General features: G+C 42.1%; 3 protein-coding genes across 3 annotated transcripts; all 3 read right to left on the bottom strand.

Annotated features, from left to right (window-relative positions):
* Window positions 1-3027: 3027 nt before the first annotated feature.
* Window positions 3028-3615, bottom strand: LOC136124269 (interferon omega-1-like). The gene has a single exon (XM_065878822.1). The coding sequence runs from the start codon at window positions 3613-3615 to the stop codon at window positions 3028-3030; it is 588 nt and encodes a 195-aa protein (XP_065734894.1).
* Window positions 3616-13432: 9817 nt separating this feature from the next.
* Window positions 13433-14002, bottom strand: LOC136124433 (interferon alpha-1-like). The gene has a single exon (XM_065879143.1). It carries the CDS (start codon window positions 14000-14002, stop codon window positions 13433-13435), a length of 570 nt encoding a protein of 189 aa, XP_065735215.1.
* A 4671-nt stretch (window positions 14003-18673) lies between these two features.
* Window positions 18674-19186, bottom strand: LOC136124620 (interferon omega-1-like). The gene has a single exon (XM_065879393.1). It carries the CDS (start codon window positions 19184-19186, stop codon window positions 18674-18676), a length of 513 nt encoding a protein of 170 aa, XP_065735465.1.
* Window positions 19187-20709: the final 1523 nt, after the last annotated feature.

The following is a 20709-nucleotide window of genomic DNA, read 5'->3' as shown; positions in this document are numbered from 1 at the left end:
AAGGACTGGGAAGTCCAGTTCCTGAGACTCATTCTTTAATGGATTTTTTCAATTTTTAAAGCCCCTCAGCATTTGTCAAGTTCCTATGCTTTTGTATTTGCCTTGCGAAGGGCTGTATTCATCATGACACAAATGAAGGCGGCTGAGATGGTAGAGGGTGTGCAAGGCCACTGTCAGACTCCCTCCCTAACCTTCCTCTGCCTCAAACACTCAAAGTCAGCTCTCAATCAGAACTGGAGAACCCCTTCTTTTCTCTAAACCCAGTTCCTGGACTACTGCTTCCTTCCCCCAAATGCAGCAGAGACTAAAGAAAACACTCTTTTTTAGAAGAAACAATTTACTTGTGAAGAATGAACTTTGCTGTTTTTGAGAGAGACCATTTTGTTTTCAGAAGATGCCTTACCCCAAGGCTTCCTTCCATATTCTGTTCCCAAAGGGACTCCCTCGTGTCAACCTCTTGCTGAACTAGGACCCTGGAATTCCACAGGGCCAGCTAGCAAGAGGGATGCCTGAGATGACAGAAGATATGAATCACCTTTCTGAAGAGAGGGTGGGGCTGGTGTCACATGAGTGCCTTTCAGGTGAGCTCTGCAAACCAAAAATAGGAGCCTGGGTTTGTCTAGCGAGAGTGGAAGCAAAGAGAGAGTGGAACATGCTGAGTAGACTGTTCTACTGGGAAGAGATTCTTTCAAGATTAATGCCCAGGAACTAGAATTCGAGGTCAGAGGTTCAATGCCACTAATCGTAAGGTCCATGTGTGTAGAGCGGTGTCATTTCAAAGCTCTTTCACACACATTGCCCCAGGCAATCATCACAACAATCCTGGGACTCTCCCAGACACAGACTATGAAACTTAGGGAGGTTAGGTTGTCTGAGTCATTACTCAAACTTTTGCCACCAAAACAGTCATTGTTCCACCACGTCTCACACTGTCACTTGATGGGTAAGTGCCATGGCCCAGCTTTCACATGGACGAGCAGAGCGTGGGTTAGAAGTGTCCCAGGTCCTGACTTCTTTGCTTTGTAGCTCTGAGTCTCTCCTCTGGGGGGGCCATTATTTTCTGAGAGTACAGGCTCTAGGAGGTGACATTGCCAGTAATTATAGACCTGGGACTGTATGGAGAAGAGAACTAAGATCAAACCCGGGAGAGCCCAGGATTAGAGAGCAGAACCTTACCTTTCATAGCTCCTGCTTTTTTCTTCCTGATTCTGTGTTGCTGCTGAAAGCCCCAAAAGTGAAAGAGTTCAGAAGCTATTTTGTGCCTTTCTCATACTAAAGAAGCAACAAATATTATTAATGAAAAATGTTTGTGACTTTTTACATTATTTGAGGTCTCTGTTATTTCCATATTATTCATTTTTAAAGGAGATCCAAGTATTTTCTACTGATCCTTCTTTGTCAAAGAATTTTTACTAATTCCCAGAAAATCTTTCAGAAGTATAATACACAAGGACTTCCCTGCTGGTAGAGTGGTTAAGAATCAGCCTGCCAATGCAGGGGACACGAGTTCAAGCCGTGGTCCGGGAAGATCCCACATGCCGCGGAGCAACTAAGCCTGTGTGCCACAACTACTGAAGCCTGCGTGCCTAGAGTCCATGCTTCGTGACAAGAGAAGCCACCGCAATGAGAAGCCTGCGCACGGCAAGGAAGAGTAGCCCCCACTCGCCGCAACGAAGACCCAAAGCAGCCAAAAATAAAATGTAAATAAACAAATGAATTTATTTTTTAAAAAAGAAGTATAATACACAGAAATTGCAAGTATCTTCAACATACAGCACAGGGAAATTTCACACACTGAATACATTGTGAAACTAGCACCCAAGTTAAACGTAATAGATTTTGCCCAGGACCTAGCATGTTTCTTATGTTGTCTTCCAGTTGCTACCTCAGAGCAGCTCTCCTTCTCCTCCCCGAATGTAGCCACTCTGTGACTCTAACAGTCCTGATTATTTTAGACAGACACACTTTTGTGCCTCTTGTGTATATTTACTCATTGAATCCTGAGAATAATCCTATGAAAAATTACTACTATTGACCCCATATTAAAGATGAGGAAACTAGTGAGCTTAGTGTTTGTGTTATTTGTCAAGGTCACAATGCTATTAATAGCAGAGCTGGGATCCAGTGTCATGAACCCTGGCTCCTTCTCAGAGGTTTTGAAAGTCCTAGAACTCTCCTTTCCCTTGTGCTCTCTTCCTATGACTTTCACTCTAACAGAAACCTTGAAGCTGGAAACCTGCACAGAACCAGAGCAGCTGTGTGGCTGGTCAGTGAGTTGGAGGGTCTGAAGGTATGTATAAGGGATGAATGGTTCAGTAAAGCAGGACCAGGGAGAAGGTGGGAGGAAGGTGCCAGGATTGGCCAGTCAACAGCATATGTCACCAGCTTCCCTCGAGGACATGACTCCTTCCCACAGGTATTTGCACCGACCACTCTTTCCTGGTGGTATAAATCAGTTACACCTCTGACATCAGGACTAACCATTCTCCATAATTTCCAGGACTTCCCTCAATTCCGTGGAATTCCACCTTTTGACAAGCATTTCCTGAAATGAAAGTGGTAGGACTGTTCCAAAGGACAAAATGGACAAATACTAGTCTGAAATAAATTTACATAGAAAAAAGTAAGAATGTAGGTTTCAGAACTTAAAACACTCAAGAAGTTTTCTCTCATAAGAATTTAATAAATAAAAAACCATGCAAATTTAATGAAATGGAAAGGTGAATATTTTCTAAATTTTAATACAATGTAAGTATAAATATATTTATATGAAAATATAGAAATAAAATACATAAATAAATAAATAAACAAATAAACAGAATAAATAAATAACAGGGTAGTCATTGCTTAGGGACTGATGCCCCTGAAGCTGAATAATTTTAACATATACTTGCTTATTACTACTGACAAAGTATTAGCTGAATTCATACAATAAATTCTGTGATTAAAATTGAAATAAGAGCCTTCTGAAATGACTAAAGACATGTGTGCAAGGGTGATAGGGCATCTTAGTCAATGAGAAACATTTCAAGGTGACCCCAGGTCTCCATCCATAATTCTTATCCTTTCTTGCAAGTTGGTCGATGAAGACAAGGATCTCATGATTTCCACTCTGACAATTTCCCAGGCACAGTCACTGTATTTCTTCTCTTTCAGGTAGAGGTGGATTCCCTGGAAGTACCTCTTCACGGCCAGTGTAGAGCCTGTCACTCCCAGGGCAGTTTCTTCATCTCCCATCGCCTGCACCAAGCAGGCGTCCAGGTCCTCCAGCTGCTGATGGAGTCCAGTGCAGAGTTTGTCCAGGAGGGAGGTGTCCCAGGCGGCAGGGGAGCGCGCTGTGTGGAAGAGGCGGAAGGTCTGCTGGAGCATCTCGTGGAGGACAGAGGTGGCCTGGGCCTTCGGGAGCTGGCTGTCATCCACCATGTCCTGGGGGAAACCGAAGTCTTTTCTGTCCTTCAGACAGAAACGAGGGGAGATTCTCCGCATCTGGCCCAGAAGCATGAAGTTCTTCTTGCTAATCCACACGTGGTTCTGAGACAGGTCGCAGCCCAGAGATCCACCAGGGCCGTAGCTGAACATCACCAGGGCGGTCAGTAGAGAGAGCACGAAGGCCATGGGGCAAATGAGGCTGCTGCTGGCCTGGCTGAGACGGGCGTCTGGGGGAGCCTTGGGGGTAGGTTCTCTGATGACATTCTTTCTAAGCAAGGCCATTAAATAGGGAACACAGGAATTTTCATTTTCTAAACATTTCTATACACTTTTACTTCCTTTTTTTGATTTTCACATATCTTCTCAGTATGGTCTATGAAGATGTCATCATTGTAAACTATTAATTTTGTAAGAAGTTTAATTTTCCCAGTAATTTCAGATGTGCCCATCCAAATGGATATTTATGAATCAAATGAGAAAGGTTTTCGTCTTAAAGTCAGAAGAGATGAAGGTTTGTAAATACGCACATTCTATATCTCTTTCATGCATAAATGTTGGTCTTCTCTGTTCCAGGAACAAATTTTTTGCCCTGATCTTAGGTTCCATTTTTACCTCTTACTTTACATAGGAAGGCAGGCTCTCTCAGCCCTATGGTTTCTGTATTTGCTTAGGGATTTACCAGATCACTCTGGCATAAGCTCTTTGAAACAAAAGATGGGTTTTGTTTAGTGTTTGATTTAGAGAAGAGGCTGATTATTATGAGTCCATGAGCTTCTCCCATGTTTCCTTTCCTTCTAGAACATGTTGCTTCATGTCCATGTGGTCATGCTTCAGGGGACCACGAGGTGAGGACTATTATAGATATTGTCCTTTCTTTCCACCATTTTCTTACTGGAGACCTATAGTCCTCCACAGGCTGGGCCAATACCCCCACCAGGAATCCTGGTTCTTTTCAGGAGAACATGGGTGTGGAGATCCTAATTCCAAGACAGTTGTATTTCCCCAGCAGCACCTCAGTCACAAGGGAGAGATGACATCTAGTCACACCCTGTCCTCTAGAGTGACAGAGTCCCCTTCCTAACCTGGACTCCCACCCTGAGGGCAGGCTCACATATCCCGAGGACTTTACGATCTCCTATCTGTGGAGGGGCTTGTTTATTTGTTGGGAAAATAATTCATCTTCCAGGACCCTCAGCCTTGCCCCTGGAGTGTTTGTGTGAAGGACCCTAGTCCTCAGTGGTGACCTCCTCCCCTCCTGACCCATGTCCACATGTATCAAAAGTGTCAGCAGCCCTCAGATGCTGAGAGCAAAAGTGTGTTTTCTCTAAGGTGGTGGAGGAGTTATCCAATTCTAATCATTTTATCCTCAGTAGACACATAATTTTTATTTTGCCAAATACAAATTTTATTATTCAACTCTTTTCCTAAAGCTAGTCAACACTTGTTACCCTCAAAGTTTCTGAGCTGGGGCCATAGAATTCAGCGATGGTGTTGTCTCTCATTAAAGCTTATGTCACAGAAACCAGTGAGATTCAGTTGTTCATTCAGTCAGTTGATGCCAGTGGGCTTCTCCCTTCCTCTGTCTCTGTCTCCCTTTGAGAATGCAGGGCAGCGAGGCCCAGGATTAGGTCAGAGAGAAATCGCCTTCTTTCCTTTACTTGTGTGTAATGTTTCATTTAAAGTTTTTGTAACTTATATTCACTTAGTGACTTACTGGACCAGATTTGTCTCGCTGCTCCTGCATTAGTTCTAATTCATGATGAGGTAAGAACAATAAAGGGAGGTAACGAAAGGCAAAGGGGCTCCGGTCTCTATCATTTACAAACTTAAAATTTTTTGTTTATCACTGCGACTGTCCTAGAAAGTAAAAGTCTACAGCTGTCTTGTGGGCATAAAGAAAACAAATGTGGGTCTGAATGTCATGAATGTGAAAGAAGGGAAGTGATTTCCCCTGACACAATGCCAGATTCTAAGTTAGCTAACTTCAGTGCAGCACAGTTGGGGACGAGGCTACGTCAGAGGAGAAGGATGAGGCCAAAGTGAAAAACAGAAAGACAGGAACATGGTTGCTTCTGCCAGAAGCTCAGAAAAGACCAAGTCCTGGGTCAGTTGACGGCCTTCAGCTTCGCAAGACCAGCTTCCTCATGTTTCTTTCATTTAATCCATGAATGATCAGTTTTGAGGAGAGCAGGAAGAAGTCACACCCACCAGCTCACAAGTGACTGGCAACCAGAACCCCAGTTGCTAGAACACTAACCCTGTCTGGGAGGATCAGCAAGATCAGTCTTGCTGAGCATCCGTCTAGGTGATAAATCCATTCAGGCAATGAGAAGGGTACTTTAAGAAAACTAGAATTAAAGGAAGGGAATTAGACGATTCCAAAAGATCCTGATCTTAGCTGGTAAATAGTAATCGTGATATTAAAAAGTAAAAACTGAATTTTATTGTTGCTACTAATGGACTAGCCACTCTGTAAGTTCTTTAAAATTTAGGGACTTCCCTGGCAGTCCAGTAGTTAAGACACCGAGTTTCCACTTCTGGGGGCACAGGTTCGATCCCTGGTTGGGGAACTAAGATCTCGCATGCCCCGTGGCGCAGCCAAAAAATAGAAAAAAAAATTAGCTCAACACTCTCAATAACCCTATTGGATCAAACTCACTTATACAACTGGAGAGAAATATAAATCTGGACGAATGAACTTGTTCCAAATGTACCAAAGACACAAGGGCAAACCTTAGGGTGCTTACAATGATATGTCTGAAAGCACCCATTAAAGAAAGTGAAGGCTGCACGTGATCACGATATTTAGGAACCAACAAAATAAGCAGACAGAGGACAGTGAGATGACAAAGGACCCTTATTCCACTTAAGATGCCAAAGGGTTACTGTCTATGGTTTTGTAGGACTACATGGGGTGTGGTCTGAGTCCACTGAACTGACTTTAAGTTTAATCAAAATAGACAAAATCACTATTAAGTAGTTAGGAGGGAATAGATTTTTCTGCCTATTGAAAAAAAAAAAAAAAGAAGTTTCCAACTGGCCTAGTGGTTACGATCCGGCACTCTCACTGCCGTGGCCCCGATTCAATCCCCGGTGAGGGAACTGAGATCACACAAGCCACGCAACGCCAAGTCTAAGACTTCGTGAGTGAGTTCTTCAATGAAATATAGTAAAATAACTTTATTAACCCTAGAAGAGCTGACCCCTGGAATCTATGTATTTTTAACGCTTGAGTTTTCTTGTGAGTTTAAGAAAATAAAAAAGCACCTAACAATTTCTAGCCATGTGAGCTCTGACGTTTCTCCTTCAGGATGACAACTAAAAAGTCACTCACCATCTGGTTCTACAAGAATAAAGTCATTAGCCACAGCAGTCCCTTACCCCAACACGCCCTGACAGGAGATCAGGAATGGGGCACTCTCTGCTCTGGGAAAACTGATCTGTCAATTTTCCCAGATCTGCTCTATTCTGATAGGCCTGCAGATAGTTAGATAATTTCCTGAGAAAATTCTATGAATTCAATTTTTTGCAACTTCTCATACTTAGAAAAGCACTAAAATCATTAAGAGTGACAAATGCTCCTCATGAGTAGCAGCAACCTTCTACCAAGATGTGTCCTTGATTGCACGTATCCTCTTCACCACAATCACGTATATACTGACGTCCCCATTATGTGCTTGGAGAAATTCATCAGAGCTGACTGAGAGGCTGTCCTCCAGGCTATAGTCCTCAGTAAGTCCTCCCAAAAAACTGAACTCGCAGCTCTTATGTTGTCGTTTGTTTCCAGTCAAGAAGGACCTCACTGATTTCCCAGGAGACCTCCTCAGGTCAGCCTGCTGTTCTCATTCTCAATGAAGACACCTCCATTTCTCACCTGCCGTCCAGGCTGGACATCCATTTGTTTACTGATAGAGTCCAAATAAGAATCTCTACTCTTTATTGTTCCAACTGTTGGTTAAGATGTGGGTATCGAAGAGGCCTTATGTATGACCAAGACGGAAGAGCATACGCGCTTCTTAGACAGAAGCAGTGAAGGTTTTTAATGGGCTCCTTAGCAGGGAGAGTCTGGCTTGAACTCCAGAGTCACCCTCATGGCCTTGTATAGTTGTCTTTATTTAAATTTCTAGCCTCAGCCCATTAAAACATCATAATACTGAAGAATTGAAATAAAAATATTATTTAAAAAATCATTTGTTAATAAAATGATATTTTTCAGTAATATAGGAATGGTTTCTGCTTGTTTTAGGATCCTAATCCTTAGGAAGGTTTCCAAACCTCTAAATGTACTTTAAATGTCCATCTGACTTTAAAAGTACCTACTCAGGGCTGTATGCACCAACTGGAAAGAACAGAAAGATGATTGATCCATCAGTGTCCTCTTCCCAAATTGCCTAAATTAAATAAAAGAATTTCCACTTCGCTCTTTGTTGCTTGTAGAAATTGTGACCTTCCAGTGTGCATGTTACTGATACCTGCCCTGCTGGAAAAGCTCTATCCCAGTTGTTGCTAATTATATTAAAATCCCTTCCTGTGTCCCTTCTATTCAAGCATGTTTTATTTTGTTTGTCTTTCAAAGGGGCAAAGACATCATGATGGAATGTGAGAAATTCCTTGGATTGCATTTTCCCCAGGAATATCCTTCCCTGCTCTGCGATAACTTGCTGGGTCCTAAGGAGAAAAGAAGTTTGCAGCTGGCACTGAGGTAACCCTCGTCCCTTCCAAGACTGCGCAGGCTGCTGTGGTATCAGTGCTGGGGACACTGCTAGTGGCCACGTCTTTCTGGGAGAACTCTGTGCTATTGCATGCACCTCAATGTTTTCTTCTCTGAAAAGGAATGTTCTGGAGAAACACTTGCCTCAGTGCAGCTCATCTGTGTTCTTCCATGTCCTGAGGACCTGCCGCTGTTCCAGTGAACGCTTTAAACATCTCTGTTCTCCTTCCAAGTTCTCAAGCTGCTGCTGCCTTTCAAGTCCATGTTTCCTGCGCTTTGGGCTTTTTGAGCAAATAAGAGTCCTGAACCAGGTGAGTTCCTCCTAGTGCAGTCAGCACGTGGAAGTGTGCAAATAGAGGCACAGGTGAGCTCCTGGATTCTCCACCATTGTTCAGTGTTGGGCAGGGTGCCATCTATTTACTGTGTTTCTCTGGGAGAGTGGACAGTCTGGACCTGCAGTGCTTGGCAGGCGGGGAGTGTGGAGTCATATGAGAGTTTCTGACAAGGCTAGAACTTTCTCTCAGCTTCTGCTTTCCATTGGTGGCTTTGTAGTCTTAAGGGGAAATTGACAGCCAGAAACCCTAATGGAGAAAGAAACAGCTGTATGAATGGGCAGTACAGCTTAATGCAGAGTGAATGGGGAAAGTACACTATGGATTTCTACACCCGGAGGAACTGAATGATTGTGATATTTTAGTGAAAGAATGGGATCCAGGAAAACAGAGAGGAAGGGGAATTGTGCCTTGTATCAGAATCAGCAGATAGATATATGGTATATTTTATATGTAGCATATTTTATACTATGTATTCATATATATGTACCATATATGTATATTATTGTATATAAAATTACATACAATTGATGACACCCTTTCTCCCAGTTCTGATTTTTAGGCTGTCATTGTTTTGCAGTCAGTGACAGAGAGGCGGGGAGGAGAATTCATTTTTCCCATTTAGACCTATATGAAAAATATAGGAAACAACTCAGTACCTGTTTAGCCCTCACTCTGTGGATGATACTCTGCTAAGTGTTCTTAAATATTCTGGTTGGTCTAATATTCAATACAACTCTAGGAATATTTTCCGTACTTTATATTTGAGGAAACTGAGACTCAGGGAAGTTAAGTGATTCCCCAGCATCACACGTGTGTCCTGGCAGAATCTAGACTCAATGCAGAAACCCATATCACATATAAATAATTATTTAACTTCCATCCTCTGTAATTCTCAAGCTCTTTGTTTTCTTCTTTGGTGCTTTCTGAAGATTATTTTTCCTTGGTTGACTCCTAAGTGCACTGGCTACTCCGCCTTTGTGCCCTCTTCAGACTCTCCTTCTCTTTCTCACTCTTAAAAGTTGAAGGTCCTCATGAGCTTTCGGTCGTCATCTCGTCCTACACTCTACTCCTTCGGAATGACATCCACATATGCTGCTTCCAATGGGAAGTCTGTCTTTAGATGTTTCTTGGCCACTTTATGGAGTCCATGTGCTTTCTCCCCTTCTTGAGATGCCTCATTCCAAATTCTGGTGAGAGAATCCCCTTTTCCCTATCTCTCATTGTAATAGGAAACTTAATTGAAATAATTTAGCATGATTACTTTTTTTATATCTTTTATCTTTTCCAAACAGAACTCTCCAGAAGAATAGGTTTGGCATTTTCTTTTTTCACCTCTGTATTCTCAGAACTATCATATATCCGATATAGAAATATGAAGTTTTAAAATATAACCTGGGACTTCCCCGCTGGTGCAGTGATTAAGAATCTGCCTGCCATTGCAGGGGACATGGGTTCGATCCCTGGTCCAGGAAGATCCCACATGCCACGGAGCAACTAAGCCCGTGGGCCACAACTACTGAGCCTGTGCTCTAGAGCCCGCGAGCCACAACTACTGAGCCCACGCGCCGCAACGACTGAAACCCACACGCCTAGAGCCCGTGCTCCACAACAAGAGAAGCCATCGCAATGAGAAGCCCGTGCATCACAACGAAGAGTAGCCCCTGCTCGCCACAACTAGAGAAAGCCTGCGCACAGCAACAAAGACCCAGCAGGCGAAAAATAATTAAATTTTTAAAAATAAAATATAGGGCTTCCCTGCTGGCGCAGTGGTTGAGAGTCCGCCTGCCGAGGCGGGGAACGCGGGTTCGTGCCCCGGTCCGGGAGGATCCCACGTGCCGCGGAGCGGCTGGGCCCGTGAGCCATGGCCGCTGAGCCTGCGCGTCCGGAGCCCGTGCTCCGCAGCGGGAGGGGCCGCAACAGTGAGAGGCCCACGTACTGCAAAAAAAAAAATATATATATATATATAAAATATAAACCACTGAAATAAATGAATGATGAGTAGAATTTACCATCCATGTTTCAGTATGCCTTGCAAATTAAAGCTACTTCTTTTTGTTAGACTAAAAATATCCAAGATGTCATCTGGGGGAGAGTTTCATAAATTAAACAAGAAAATAATTTGAAACAATATAGAGGTAAGCATATTTTATTATATTGAATACACTATAAAGTTGAACATGATATTATATGAACAGAACTATTTAAAATACCATACATGGTATGACTGAGATAAAGTAGGAGAATAAATAGATGACTATATTAGAGCCCTTTGCACGTTAGTCTCTATCATTTTGACTCCTAGTCTGATCATTTCTAAATCTCTCCTGTATATAAGTCTAGTTCTGATACTTGCTCTGTCTCTTCAAACTCTGTTTTTCACCTTTTAGTATGGTAAGTTTCTGTTGAAAGTTGAACATGATGTATGGGGTAAAAGGAACTGAGGTAAATTGGCCTTTAGGGTGAGGATTTACATTTATCTTGCTAAGAGGTTGGCTGTGTTTACTTCTAGTCCTGGGCTCTGTTTCTGCCCTCTTTATTTTCCATATCAGCGAAGCTGGCTTATCTTTTGGGACTGGTCTTTTTGAAAATGGATTGATTAGACCTGTTTGACAAGTAACCACCATAGGTGACAGGTCTATATCTTGTTCACCATTTTATCATTAGTACAGAGTTCATAATAATTATTCCAAATAATTATTAACAAAGAGTATTCTTAGATTTTCCATTAGACCTCCCAGCAGAAGCTTCTACTGACCTCGTGTCAGACCCTTATATTGAAGTAATTATTAAGCATCATTAGACGATTCAGTACATTTCTACTGAGCCTCTTCGTTCATCATTCTCCATCTCCCGGTGAAGACGTAGGGTGGTGAAAATGTAGGGCATAGGATGCTAGATAAAATTAGCCTTCTCTGCTTTCCTGGTGTCAGAGTCTTTGTAATGTTATACGTTCTTTTTCATTTAGTATTTTTCTGGGCAGGGTTTGTCTTGCTACTACTGAATTACTTCCTTTATCATCTTGAGTTGAGTATCTTAAGAGGGAAGCAAAAATGGAAACATAAAGGGCCCATACCATGATTTTCCATAATGTTCAATACATCATTGATTTGCTTCTCCATTCAACTTTCTTGGAAAGCTCTTCTTGCATTTGATGTACTGAGGTAAAAGGAAAACAAATGCAAATCTGACTATGATGAGAGTGAAAGAAGTAAAGTGACCCCCCAGGTGAAATAATGACAATGGAAGTTCTTCCCTTGTTACCCTTCCTCTTGCTCCAGTATGGGTTCTGCTGATTAATTCTACCAAACAAGCTGTCACTAAGTGACCAATGCCATCTCTTTTCCCAATGTAGGAGCACTTTCCATCTACGTTTTCACGAAGGCATTGAATCTTCTAAGCAGTTTCAGTCTTTCAAACATGGTCTTCTCACCTTTCTCTCTTGTCCTGTTAACATATGGCCATTCCCCTTGCTTTCCTTTGTAGCGTTCCCTCCCTTTTAACGTTGAGGTCTTAGTATTCAATTTTCAGTCCTTTTCTCATTATACTCTCCTCCTATTTGATCCCTTCTCCTGTTCCATGCTTTACACTTCACGGAATTGCTTATAAATTGCCATCTCCAGTATCCAATGGACATTTGCACTGAAATGTCTACTAGTTAACTATAGGTAATAGCTACTGCTTTAATTTCTATATCCACGCATGACATGATCTACCTTCTGCTGGGGGAATTCCATTTTCCCACCTTCTCACTGTAGCACTAAATTTAACTGATATTAATTTCTACTACACATTAGTACTATTTTAAAAATAATTAAATTTAATTGTGAATTAACTGATTTTTTAAAAATGCTTATTTATTTATTTGGCTGTGCCAGGTCTTTGTTGCGGCACACGGGATCTTCATTCCTGCGTGCAGGATCTTCATCACGGCATTCGGGATCTTTGGTTGCAGCATTCAGGATCCTTTAGTTGCTTGCGGCATGTGGGCTCTTAGTCGCGGCATGCAGGATCTAGTTCCCTGACCAGGGATGGAATCCGGGCCCCCTGTATTGGGAGAGCAGAGTCTTAAACACTGTACCACCAAGGAAGTCCCTGTATCAACTGATTATTGTTTTTAGGTTACTTTCCTTTCAAAAAAACAATCAAAGTTACCCAAAGCAGAATTGGATTAGTTATGTTCACCTCTAGGTCCTGAGGGCAACACACGACCTGGCTAGAAGAAGTCTATTTTTATTTCTAATGTGAAAATTGTAATGATGGGTCAAGGAATTGTAAGATACATTCTTTAATCAGGTTGCACATTCAGGCTTGGTGTTTCTTTCTTTTTTTTTTTTGGTGGTACGCGGGCCTCTCACTGTTTTGGCCTCTCCCATTGCAGAGCACAGGCTCTGGACACACAGGCTCAGCGGCCATGGCTCACGGGCCCAGCTGCTCCACGGCATATGGGATCTTCCCAGACCGGGGCACGAACCTGTGTACCCTGCATCAGCAGGCGGACTCTCAACCACTGTGCCACCAGGGAAGCTCCTTGGTGTTTCTTTTTTAAAGAAAAAAAGCAAAACAGGAAGTTTTCTCTAGTAAGAATTTAATGAACAAAGAAAACTCGTAAACTGAGTTAATACAAAGTATATATTTTTTCTCTTAACCACAATGTATACATGCACATAATATTATGTAAATAAAAATAATTTAAATCTTTATAAATAGTAAAATAAATATTAAAATAGATAACTAAATATTTAAGTAGGTAAGTAAGTAGATAGATCAGCATGGGCATCTATGAGGGACGAGTGCCTGTAGCGTAGATCATCATGTTGCTTAATATTCCTGAAAACACATGACAAATTAATTCAATTCAGGACATGATGAGAGCAGAAATGAGAGTCTTTGACATGGCAGCACAGGTGAAGTGTGGTCTCGTTAGTGAGAATCATTTCCGTGTTGAACCAGGTGTGTGTCATTCCTTCCTCCTGAGGCTTTCTTGCAAGTTTGTTGATGAAGAGAAGGATCTCATGACTTCTGCTCTGACAATCTCCCAGGCACAAGGGCTGTACTTCTTCTCTTGCAGATAGACAGTGATTCTGTGGAAGTATTTCCTCACAGCCAGGATGGAGTCCTCCTTCAGCAGGGGAGTCCCTTCCGGCCCCGCCTCCTGCATCAGACAGGCTTGCAGGTCAGTGAGCTGCTGATAAAGTGCAGTGCAGAACTTGTCCAGGAGGGTCTCATCCCAAGCGGCAGCCGAGCCCTCTGTGCTGAAGAGCTGGAAGGTCTGCTGGATCATCTCATGGACGACAGCGATGGCTTGAGCCTTCTGGAACTGGTTGCCTCCAAACGCGTCCTGGGGGAATCCAAAGTCATTTCTGTCCTTCAGGCAGGAGAAGGGGGAGATTCTCCTCATTTGTTGCAGGAGCATCAGGGCCCTCGTGTTCGTCAGGCTGTGGGTCTGAGGCAGGTCGCAGCCCAGAGAGCAGTTGGAGTTGCAGCTGAGTAGCACCAGGGCCAGGAGTAAGGACACGGTTGGGGCCATCGGGGACCCTGTAGATGCTGCCGGCCTGGCAGAGGTGGGGGACTCTGTGAACTCTGCTCTCTAGGTTCTCTGAAGACCTTCCTTCAGGCCTGGGTCTTAAATGGGAACCCATTCGTTTCCATTTTCTGAATGTTCCCTCTTACTTTCTACTTCTGTTTTTGCTTTTCATTTTGCACTCTTCAGATAGGTTAGGGCAGGGTTTCTCAACCACTGTTTTTTATCCTTGCCTCCCCTTCTCCTGCCCACAGAACCTTTCTAGATATTTTTTTTCCATATGGCCCCCCTATGAAATTTTGATACACAGATATACTGTGTACATTGATGTGTACTCCATGCATATCTCTACTTTATAAATAGAAAAAGAAAGTGAAAAGTCTTTTCTTTTTATTTGATGCAGGGGTGAGTATGACAAAAAAAATTAGGCTAAAAATTAGCTGTAAAAGCTACTGCAATTAATTTAACATTTTGGTTAAGTGTGCAGAATGACTTTTAATGTAATACATTTACTTAATAAATAGGAATGTATCAAATTACATATTCACTAAAAATTTATACAGATACTTCACAAGAATACCATTGTATAGATATATTTTAAAATCTATCAAAACTGCTAAAAGCATTGAAAATTTAAATGATTTTCTTAACGTTTATTTTTAAGTAATTATTAGTTTTGATTCATATCATAAAATGATTTCTAACTTCACTAGCTGCTAGATATTCCTCTAGATATTGTCAACAACTTTTTCTCTTTAGGACTAGACGTAATTATTGATCTCCTAGATATCTTTTTTAGAATTAAATAATAAAATACAACCTATTTGTGCTTAATTCCCGATGCCCACATCACACTGAGGCTCAAACATAAGCAAAATCCACAAGACAGACAAGGACAGCTCATAAGTAAGCAGAGGGCACCTCTCACATTATGACTTTGTGTTCAAGCATATGATGGAGAGAAAGTCCTCTAATGAAACATCAAGCCACCATAGCTTGTAGCATTGATCCTGCATATTGTGTATCTTCCATGCACTCAATGTCAATGCCTCTCATCTCATACACAAGAAAACCCAAAGAGAAAAATGAATACAGAGGAATGAGATTTTGCTGGATAGGGTTGACCTTTGGAATGCCACCCACCATTGTAGTAGCTAAGATTTGTTCGCACCCCTAAGAACTAATGTTTGCACCCGTGGGAGCGATCTGCTCCCAGATGATTTAGGAATCATCATCGGTTTGCATCTTTCTCTGTATTTTTGCATTGAATTTCAGATTCCCCAAAGGACTGTCAGAGGTTCCAATCCAAGCCTATTCTTTTCAAACAAAAGAAAACCATCTTTGTAATTAATTGAGAACTGGATAAATATTGATTGGTATCATGGAAAGAATTAACTTTCAACTCTGATCATGAATTCTTTTATTTTGCAGTGGATGTTCTGTGGCCTCAGCCCTCTGTAATTCCGATCTTTCAATAAATAATAGGTATGTGACTATCTTTGGCAAATCAGCTCTGTAGCAACTGGACTCTTTCGTATTCTCTGTGGTATCCTCGGCACCAGGCCCAGTGTAATCACGCAACAGGTACTTTTTACTAAAGCAGTTTCTCAGATGTTCTCCTCCCACTGGAAGGCAGTTACGAATGACCAAGCTATTTTCCTTTATCACGGTCGTATTTGCTGGGATTATAATAGACAGTGGCTGGTATTCCCACTCTACTCCTACTGGTATCAGTCATGCCTACTGAGTTTGTTGCTAAAACCACTAGGATTCTCTTTCCTTCAAGGTGCATATGGCTCTGGGGATTCAAGTTGTAAGAGCAGCACAATTTTCAGCCTTGGCCCGGCACTCTATTAAACTCAGAGGATGGCCTCGTCGCTAATTTGTCCTCTACTAGGTCATGACAGAAAATAACCAGATTGGTGTCACATACAGAGCCATGTATCTGAACTCAAACTCTCCCTGATTCACACAGGTCACAGCAACCAGACAATTAACCAGGTTACTCTTTGGTGGATCTTTACGGATGTGGCAATGACTACCTATATCCTGAGATTCTTTGGAGACTCCTCACAAAGACTGATGAATGATCATTTTCATCCTGTGTCTTCATTCCCTTTCAAGGGACGATGGGGTCCATTTCAGTTTGATTTCCAAATTTTGACACATAATAATTAAAGCATTACTGCAGGTTGAAAGTCAAGAGTTTGGATTCTGAGTCCTCGGTCTGCTCTTTTGGCCTGATAAATGGCTCCTTCTTCTTTATTTACATGAATATATTCTGTCTTCTGGTTGCCAAGACATGTAGCCTTCAATGCCCTTTCTGGTCTGAATGTTTCCGTCCCCACACAATTCGTATTTGGAAGTCCTAACCCCCAAAGTGATGGTATCAGGTGGCTGGCCCTTTGGGACCTGATTAAGGTGGGAAGATGGAGGCCTCACGAATGGAATTAGCACCCTTATCAAAGAGTTCAGAGATAAATGCCGCCCTCTCCTGCTGTATGATGATACAAGGAGAACTCTGCAGTGTGAGACCTGAAGCAGGCTCTCACCAGAACTGGACCACGCGGACACCCAGATCTTGGATTTCCAGACTCTAGAACTGTGAGCAATACATTTCTGCTCTTTACAAACCACCCAGTCTATGCTCTTTTGTTGAAGAAGCCCAAATAGTAAGACATGACCTGACCTATTGTGTCCTCAGAATACCTCGCAGAGGTCTGTAAAATACCTAAAGTGAGAGGCATCATCTTACCCAAGCCCGGTTCCTAGACAGCTAGTCCAGTCCCTGTCATTTCAGGAGCTCAATACATACTCATGAAGGGACCAGTGATGATAGTAATAGGAGAAGGAAGAATACCAACATATATTAGTTAGATATGATATGAAAGGACGATAATCTACAGAGACTTTGGAAATTCTTCATGGTTCTACAAGGGACGTGATAATGGAATATTGTGTGAGATATTTTTTTAGAGATCATTTGCAGGAATATTTTCTTCTTCAAGTTTGCATTTTCAATACTTAGAAGATCAGGATGAGAGTCTGGGCCTGGACGCAAATGGAAGAGTTGCTCTCCATTTTCTCTTCAGTCATCCTCAAGTACTTGCAAGGAGCTGCCTGATCATACTTTTCTCGTCTCCCTCAGGCAATAAGGAAACAACTTGTGTCTACATTTGTGGATATTTTCCTCATAGGCTATGCCTTTGGGCATCCATTTGAATGCTTCTTTCCAACAGTCTATGATGCTGTGAACTCTGAGTGACATCCGTGTCATCTTCCCCAAGCTGAACTTGTGGAATAAGAATTTGGGTCTGATTGTGGGTTTCTGTGTTTTTTTAAAATTTTCTTTATTTCAGCAAATGAACAATAAAAATACATGAAATCATAATACCACTGAGTCTGAGAATAAATATCCAAACTTGACTGTTTTCTTTCTTTTAAGGCAGAACTACAGGATGAGATTTTTTTAACTTTTTATTTCATACTGGAGTATATTTGATTAACAATGCTGTGCTAGCCTCAGGTGTACAGCAAAGTGATTCAGCCACACACATTCATGCGTCCATTCTTTCTCAAACTCTCCTCCCATCTAGGTGGCCACATAATATTGAGCAGAGTTCCCTGTGCTATACAGTAAGTCCCTGTTGGCCATCCATCCCAAATATAGCATTGTGTACATGTCAATCCTAAACTCCCCAACTATCCCTCCCCCACCCTTCCCCCCTGGTAACCATAAGTTTCTTCTGTTAGTCTGTGGGTCCGTTTCTGTATTGTAAATAACTTCATTTGTATCATTTTTTTAAGATTCCACATATAAGTGATATTTCTCTTTCTCTGTGGGTCAGATTGTTTTTTAATGAGGTGTTTGCAAGCAAGAACATTAGTTGTTCCCCTCCACCCCACTCAGAACTTCATTAGGACAAATAGTGTAAAGATGAAAAGTGGTCTTATGCACTGAACTTGTCTCCTCGTCTATTAATCATCCAATAATTTGCCAACTTCTTTGCAGTGAGATTTCCACGAGGATAAATCCAGGCCATGTAATGTGAGCAGAAGTGCTCTTGCCCTGTATAGTCCTGGCCCTTGAAAACGTCCCATGTGATGCACCAGACTTTTTCCCTTTACCACTGAGTGGAATAGACTCAAATACTGCAGAAAAATTTGCAGTCACCTGTTGATGATGGACAAATCCACAAAACAGGGGGTACCCATGTCCCCGAATCACTCTTTGGAGAGCAACTTAGAACATCCATCTGATCAGGAATGCCTGCCTTGTGTTCTTATACCAGGGAAAGGTAAGATTCTATTATGATCAAATTCCTGACAGCATTCTGTTTACCCGTTACGGCAGTCAGCATTAAGTTAACTGACAAATATCTTTAACACCACACTATCCAAAAAACCTTGCTATACTTCATGTGTTGAAAATAGCAAATACCTGTGCCAAAACTTAAAGTGATCTTTTAAATTACGTTATAAAATTATTTATACAAGAAAAGAGATTGTGTTCTGTCAAAACCTTTTTTAAAATCATGATTTTCATTTCAGACTTTTTTCAGCCTGTGAGGAAACACAAGTCGAGATTGCGTTGGACTTGAACACTAATGTAATTGAATGAGAAGTGTCACGAGTATAAAAAATATTCTATATTTGTTGACATTTCTTTGAGGATTCTTACATAAGGGAAAGGCACCTTTTAATTTCCACTCTGACAACCTCCCAGGCACAGGAGCTGTATTCCTTTGCCTTCAGATAGACACGGATTCCATGGAAATACTCCCGGGCAGCACGTCCCAAATCTCGACAATCCAGATTGTCTTTTTTCATCTGCTCCAGTCGGTGCAGCCTCAGATGAAGGCTAGAGAGAAGTTTATCGAGGAGGGTGTTGCTCCAGGCAACACGGCTGTCCTCCGTGGTGAAGAGGTTGAAGATCTGCTGGAGCATCAGATGGTGGTGACAGGTGCCTTGAGTCACCTGGATTGGGGTGATATTCTCTCTTTTCCAAGGAAATTTGAAGTCGGTTCTGTCCTTTAGGCACCACTGAGAGGGGATCCTTTGCATCTGTTCCAAATGTTGGAAGACGTCCTTGTTTTCCTGGCTATGGCTTCTAGGCAAGTTCCAGCCAAGAGAGTAAGCAGGGATAGAGCAGAGCATCACTCCTGCCACTAGCAAATAGATCTGGGCCATTAAGAATGAGTGATTCACTAGACGGCCGCCAGGAGACGCGTGGGCACCGCCAAACAATTAGCGCGAAGCTTCCTTCCCTGGAACTGTGGACAGCGTCCTTCCCTAGGCGGCCGGTAGAGGGCGCAGGGTTTGTTTGGGAAACGCCGACTATTAAGTTTGCCGTCTGCAGTTGTCTCCTGCAGCTCGAGAGACAGGGCGAAAAGTAGTCCCTGAGGCTGCTTTAATAATCAGCATAGTGCGCGAAACACCTTCGTTTTCTCGGTGCTGAGTGTTGAAGAGGAAGCCTTGTCGCGGCCTCGCCAGAGACATTTTTGTCTGGCTGGGAACAAGAACCTTGCATTTTCAGGCTTCCCCTGAGTTTTGCGCTTTATTTTCTCACAGAAACTTGAGCGAGGCAATTTTTGGGAAAGAAGCCTTTTTCTGAGCGGTCTGAGGTGGGGAATCAGAGCGATTCCTAGCCTCAGAGAAAGGGGAGCCGATTTTTCAGATTCGGGCTCGTTTCTGGCGCGAGACGGCGAAGGCCCAGAGAAAGGGGAACGCGGCGACGGCGATGGGACGACAGGACGGTGTTGGGGACGCCCTGAGGGGTGAGTCGGGGCGCGGCCACCACCGGGGCCGAGGACGCGGGAGCTGAGCGCCCCTGTAGATTCTCTGGGACTTCATGGTGTTTTTCAAGGATACAGCGTTAAAGTGAGGGAGAAAGTATTGAATATCTGAAAAGTAGGAATATTAAAAAAACTCACAGCCTTTTATTTTTTACATTTTAAAATTAATTTTATATTTAACTTAATTCATATCATATTTAAATTAAATATTTTAAATGTTTCATATTTTTATAAATTTATGTTAAAATATTTTCAATATTAAGCATAGAATATTAAAATGTATTTTCATATTAAAATATAGCATTTTATTAAACTTTATTTAAACTATATTGTCTTTATACTAAAGTAAGTATTTAATATAATTATTTGTTTATTTATCTTAGGCTGGGTTCAGTCTTCATTGCGGTGCGCAGGCTTCTCATTGTGGTGGCTTCTCTTGTTGAGGAGCACAGGCTCAGTAGTAGCAGCACATGGACTTAGTTGCCCCACAGCATGTGGGATCTTCCTAGACCAGGGCTCAAACCCGAGTCCCCTGAGTCGGCAGGCGGATTCTTAACCACTGCGCCACCAGGGAAGCCCCAAGTATTGGGAAGCCCCAAGTATTTAATATAGTTTTACTTTTCTATCTTTAATGGAAGGCAACTCATTAATATTTTCAAGATTACTTTTTCACTTGGTTTTAATTGAGGGAATTACCATATTTGACAATTTCTAATGACCCCGTGATTATCTGAACTGATTTTTAACTCATGTTCCTGAAATGTCTTTCCCAGGACCTCACCTTGACTATAAGTTTACAAAGAAGAGTTGGTGTGTACAAGCAGATTTCATTTACGTCCTGAAGGCTTACTTTGTAAGACTGTCAGGGCCATGCAAATGGAGGTCAACTTCATTTCTTTACTTAAAAGTTTTATATTT

This window comes from Phocoena phocoena, chromosome 6, assembly GCF_963924675.1.
Source record: "Phocoena phocoena chromosome 6, mPhoPho1.1, whole genome shotgun sequence".
In the NCBI taxonomy this organism is placed as follows: domain Eukaryota; kingdom Metazoa; phylum Chordata; class Mammalia; order Artiodactyla; family Phocoenidae; genus Phocoena; species Phocoena phocoena.
This window is presented reverse-complemented; position numbering and strand designations above follow the sequence as displayed.

What these genes read in the sequence shown, in the direction of transcription:
- LOC136124433 (XM_065879143.1), bottom strand. Translation starts at nt 14,002, where the DNA reads ATGGCCCCAACCGTGTCCTTACTCCTGGCCCTGGTGCTACTCAGCTGC.
- LOC136124269 (XM_065878822.1), bottom strand. Translation starts at nt 3,615, where the DNA reads ATGGCCTTCGTGCTCTCTCTACTGACCGCCCTGGTGATGTTCAGCTAC.
- LOC136124620 (XM_065879393.1), bottom strand. Translation starts at nt 19,186, where the DNA reads ATGGCCCAGATCTATTTGCTAGTGGCAGGAGTGATGCTCTGCTCTATC.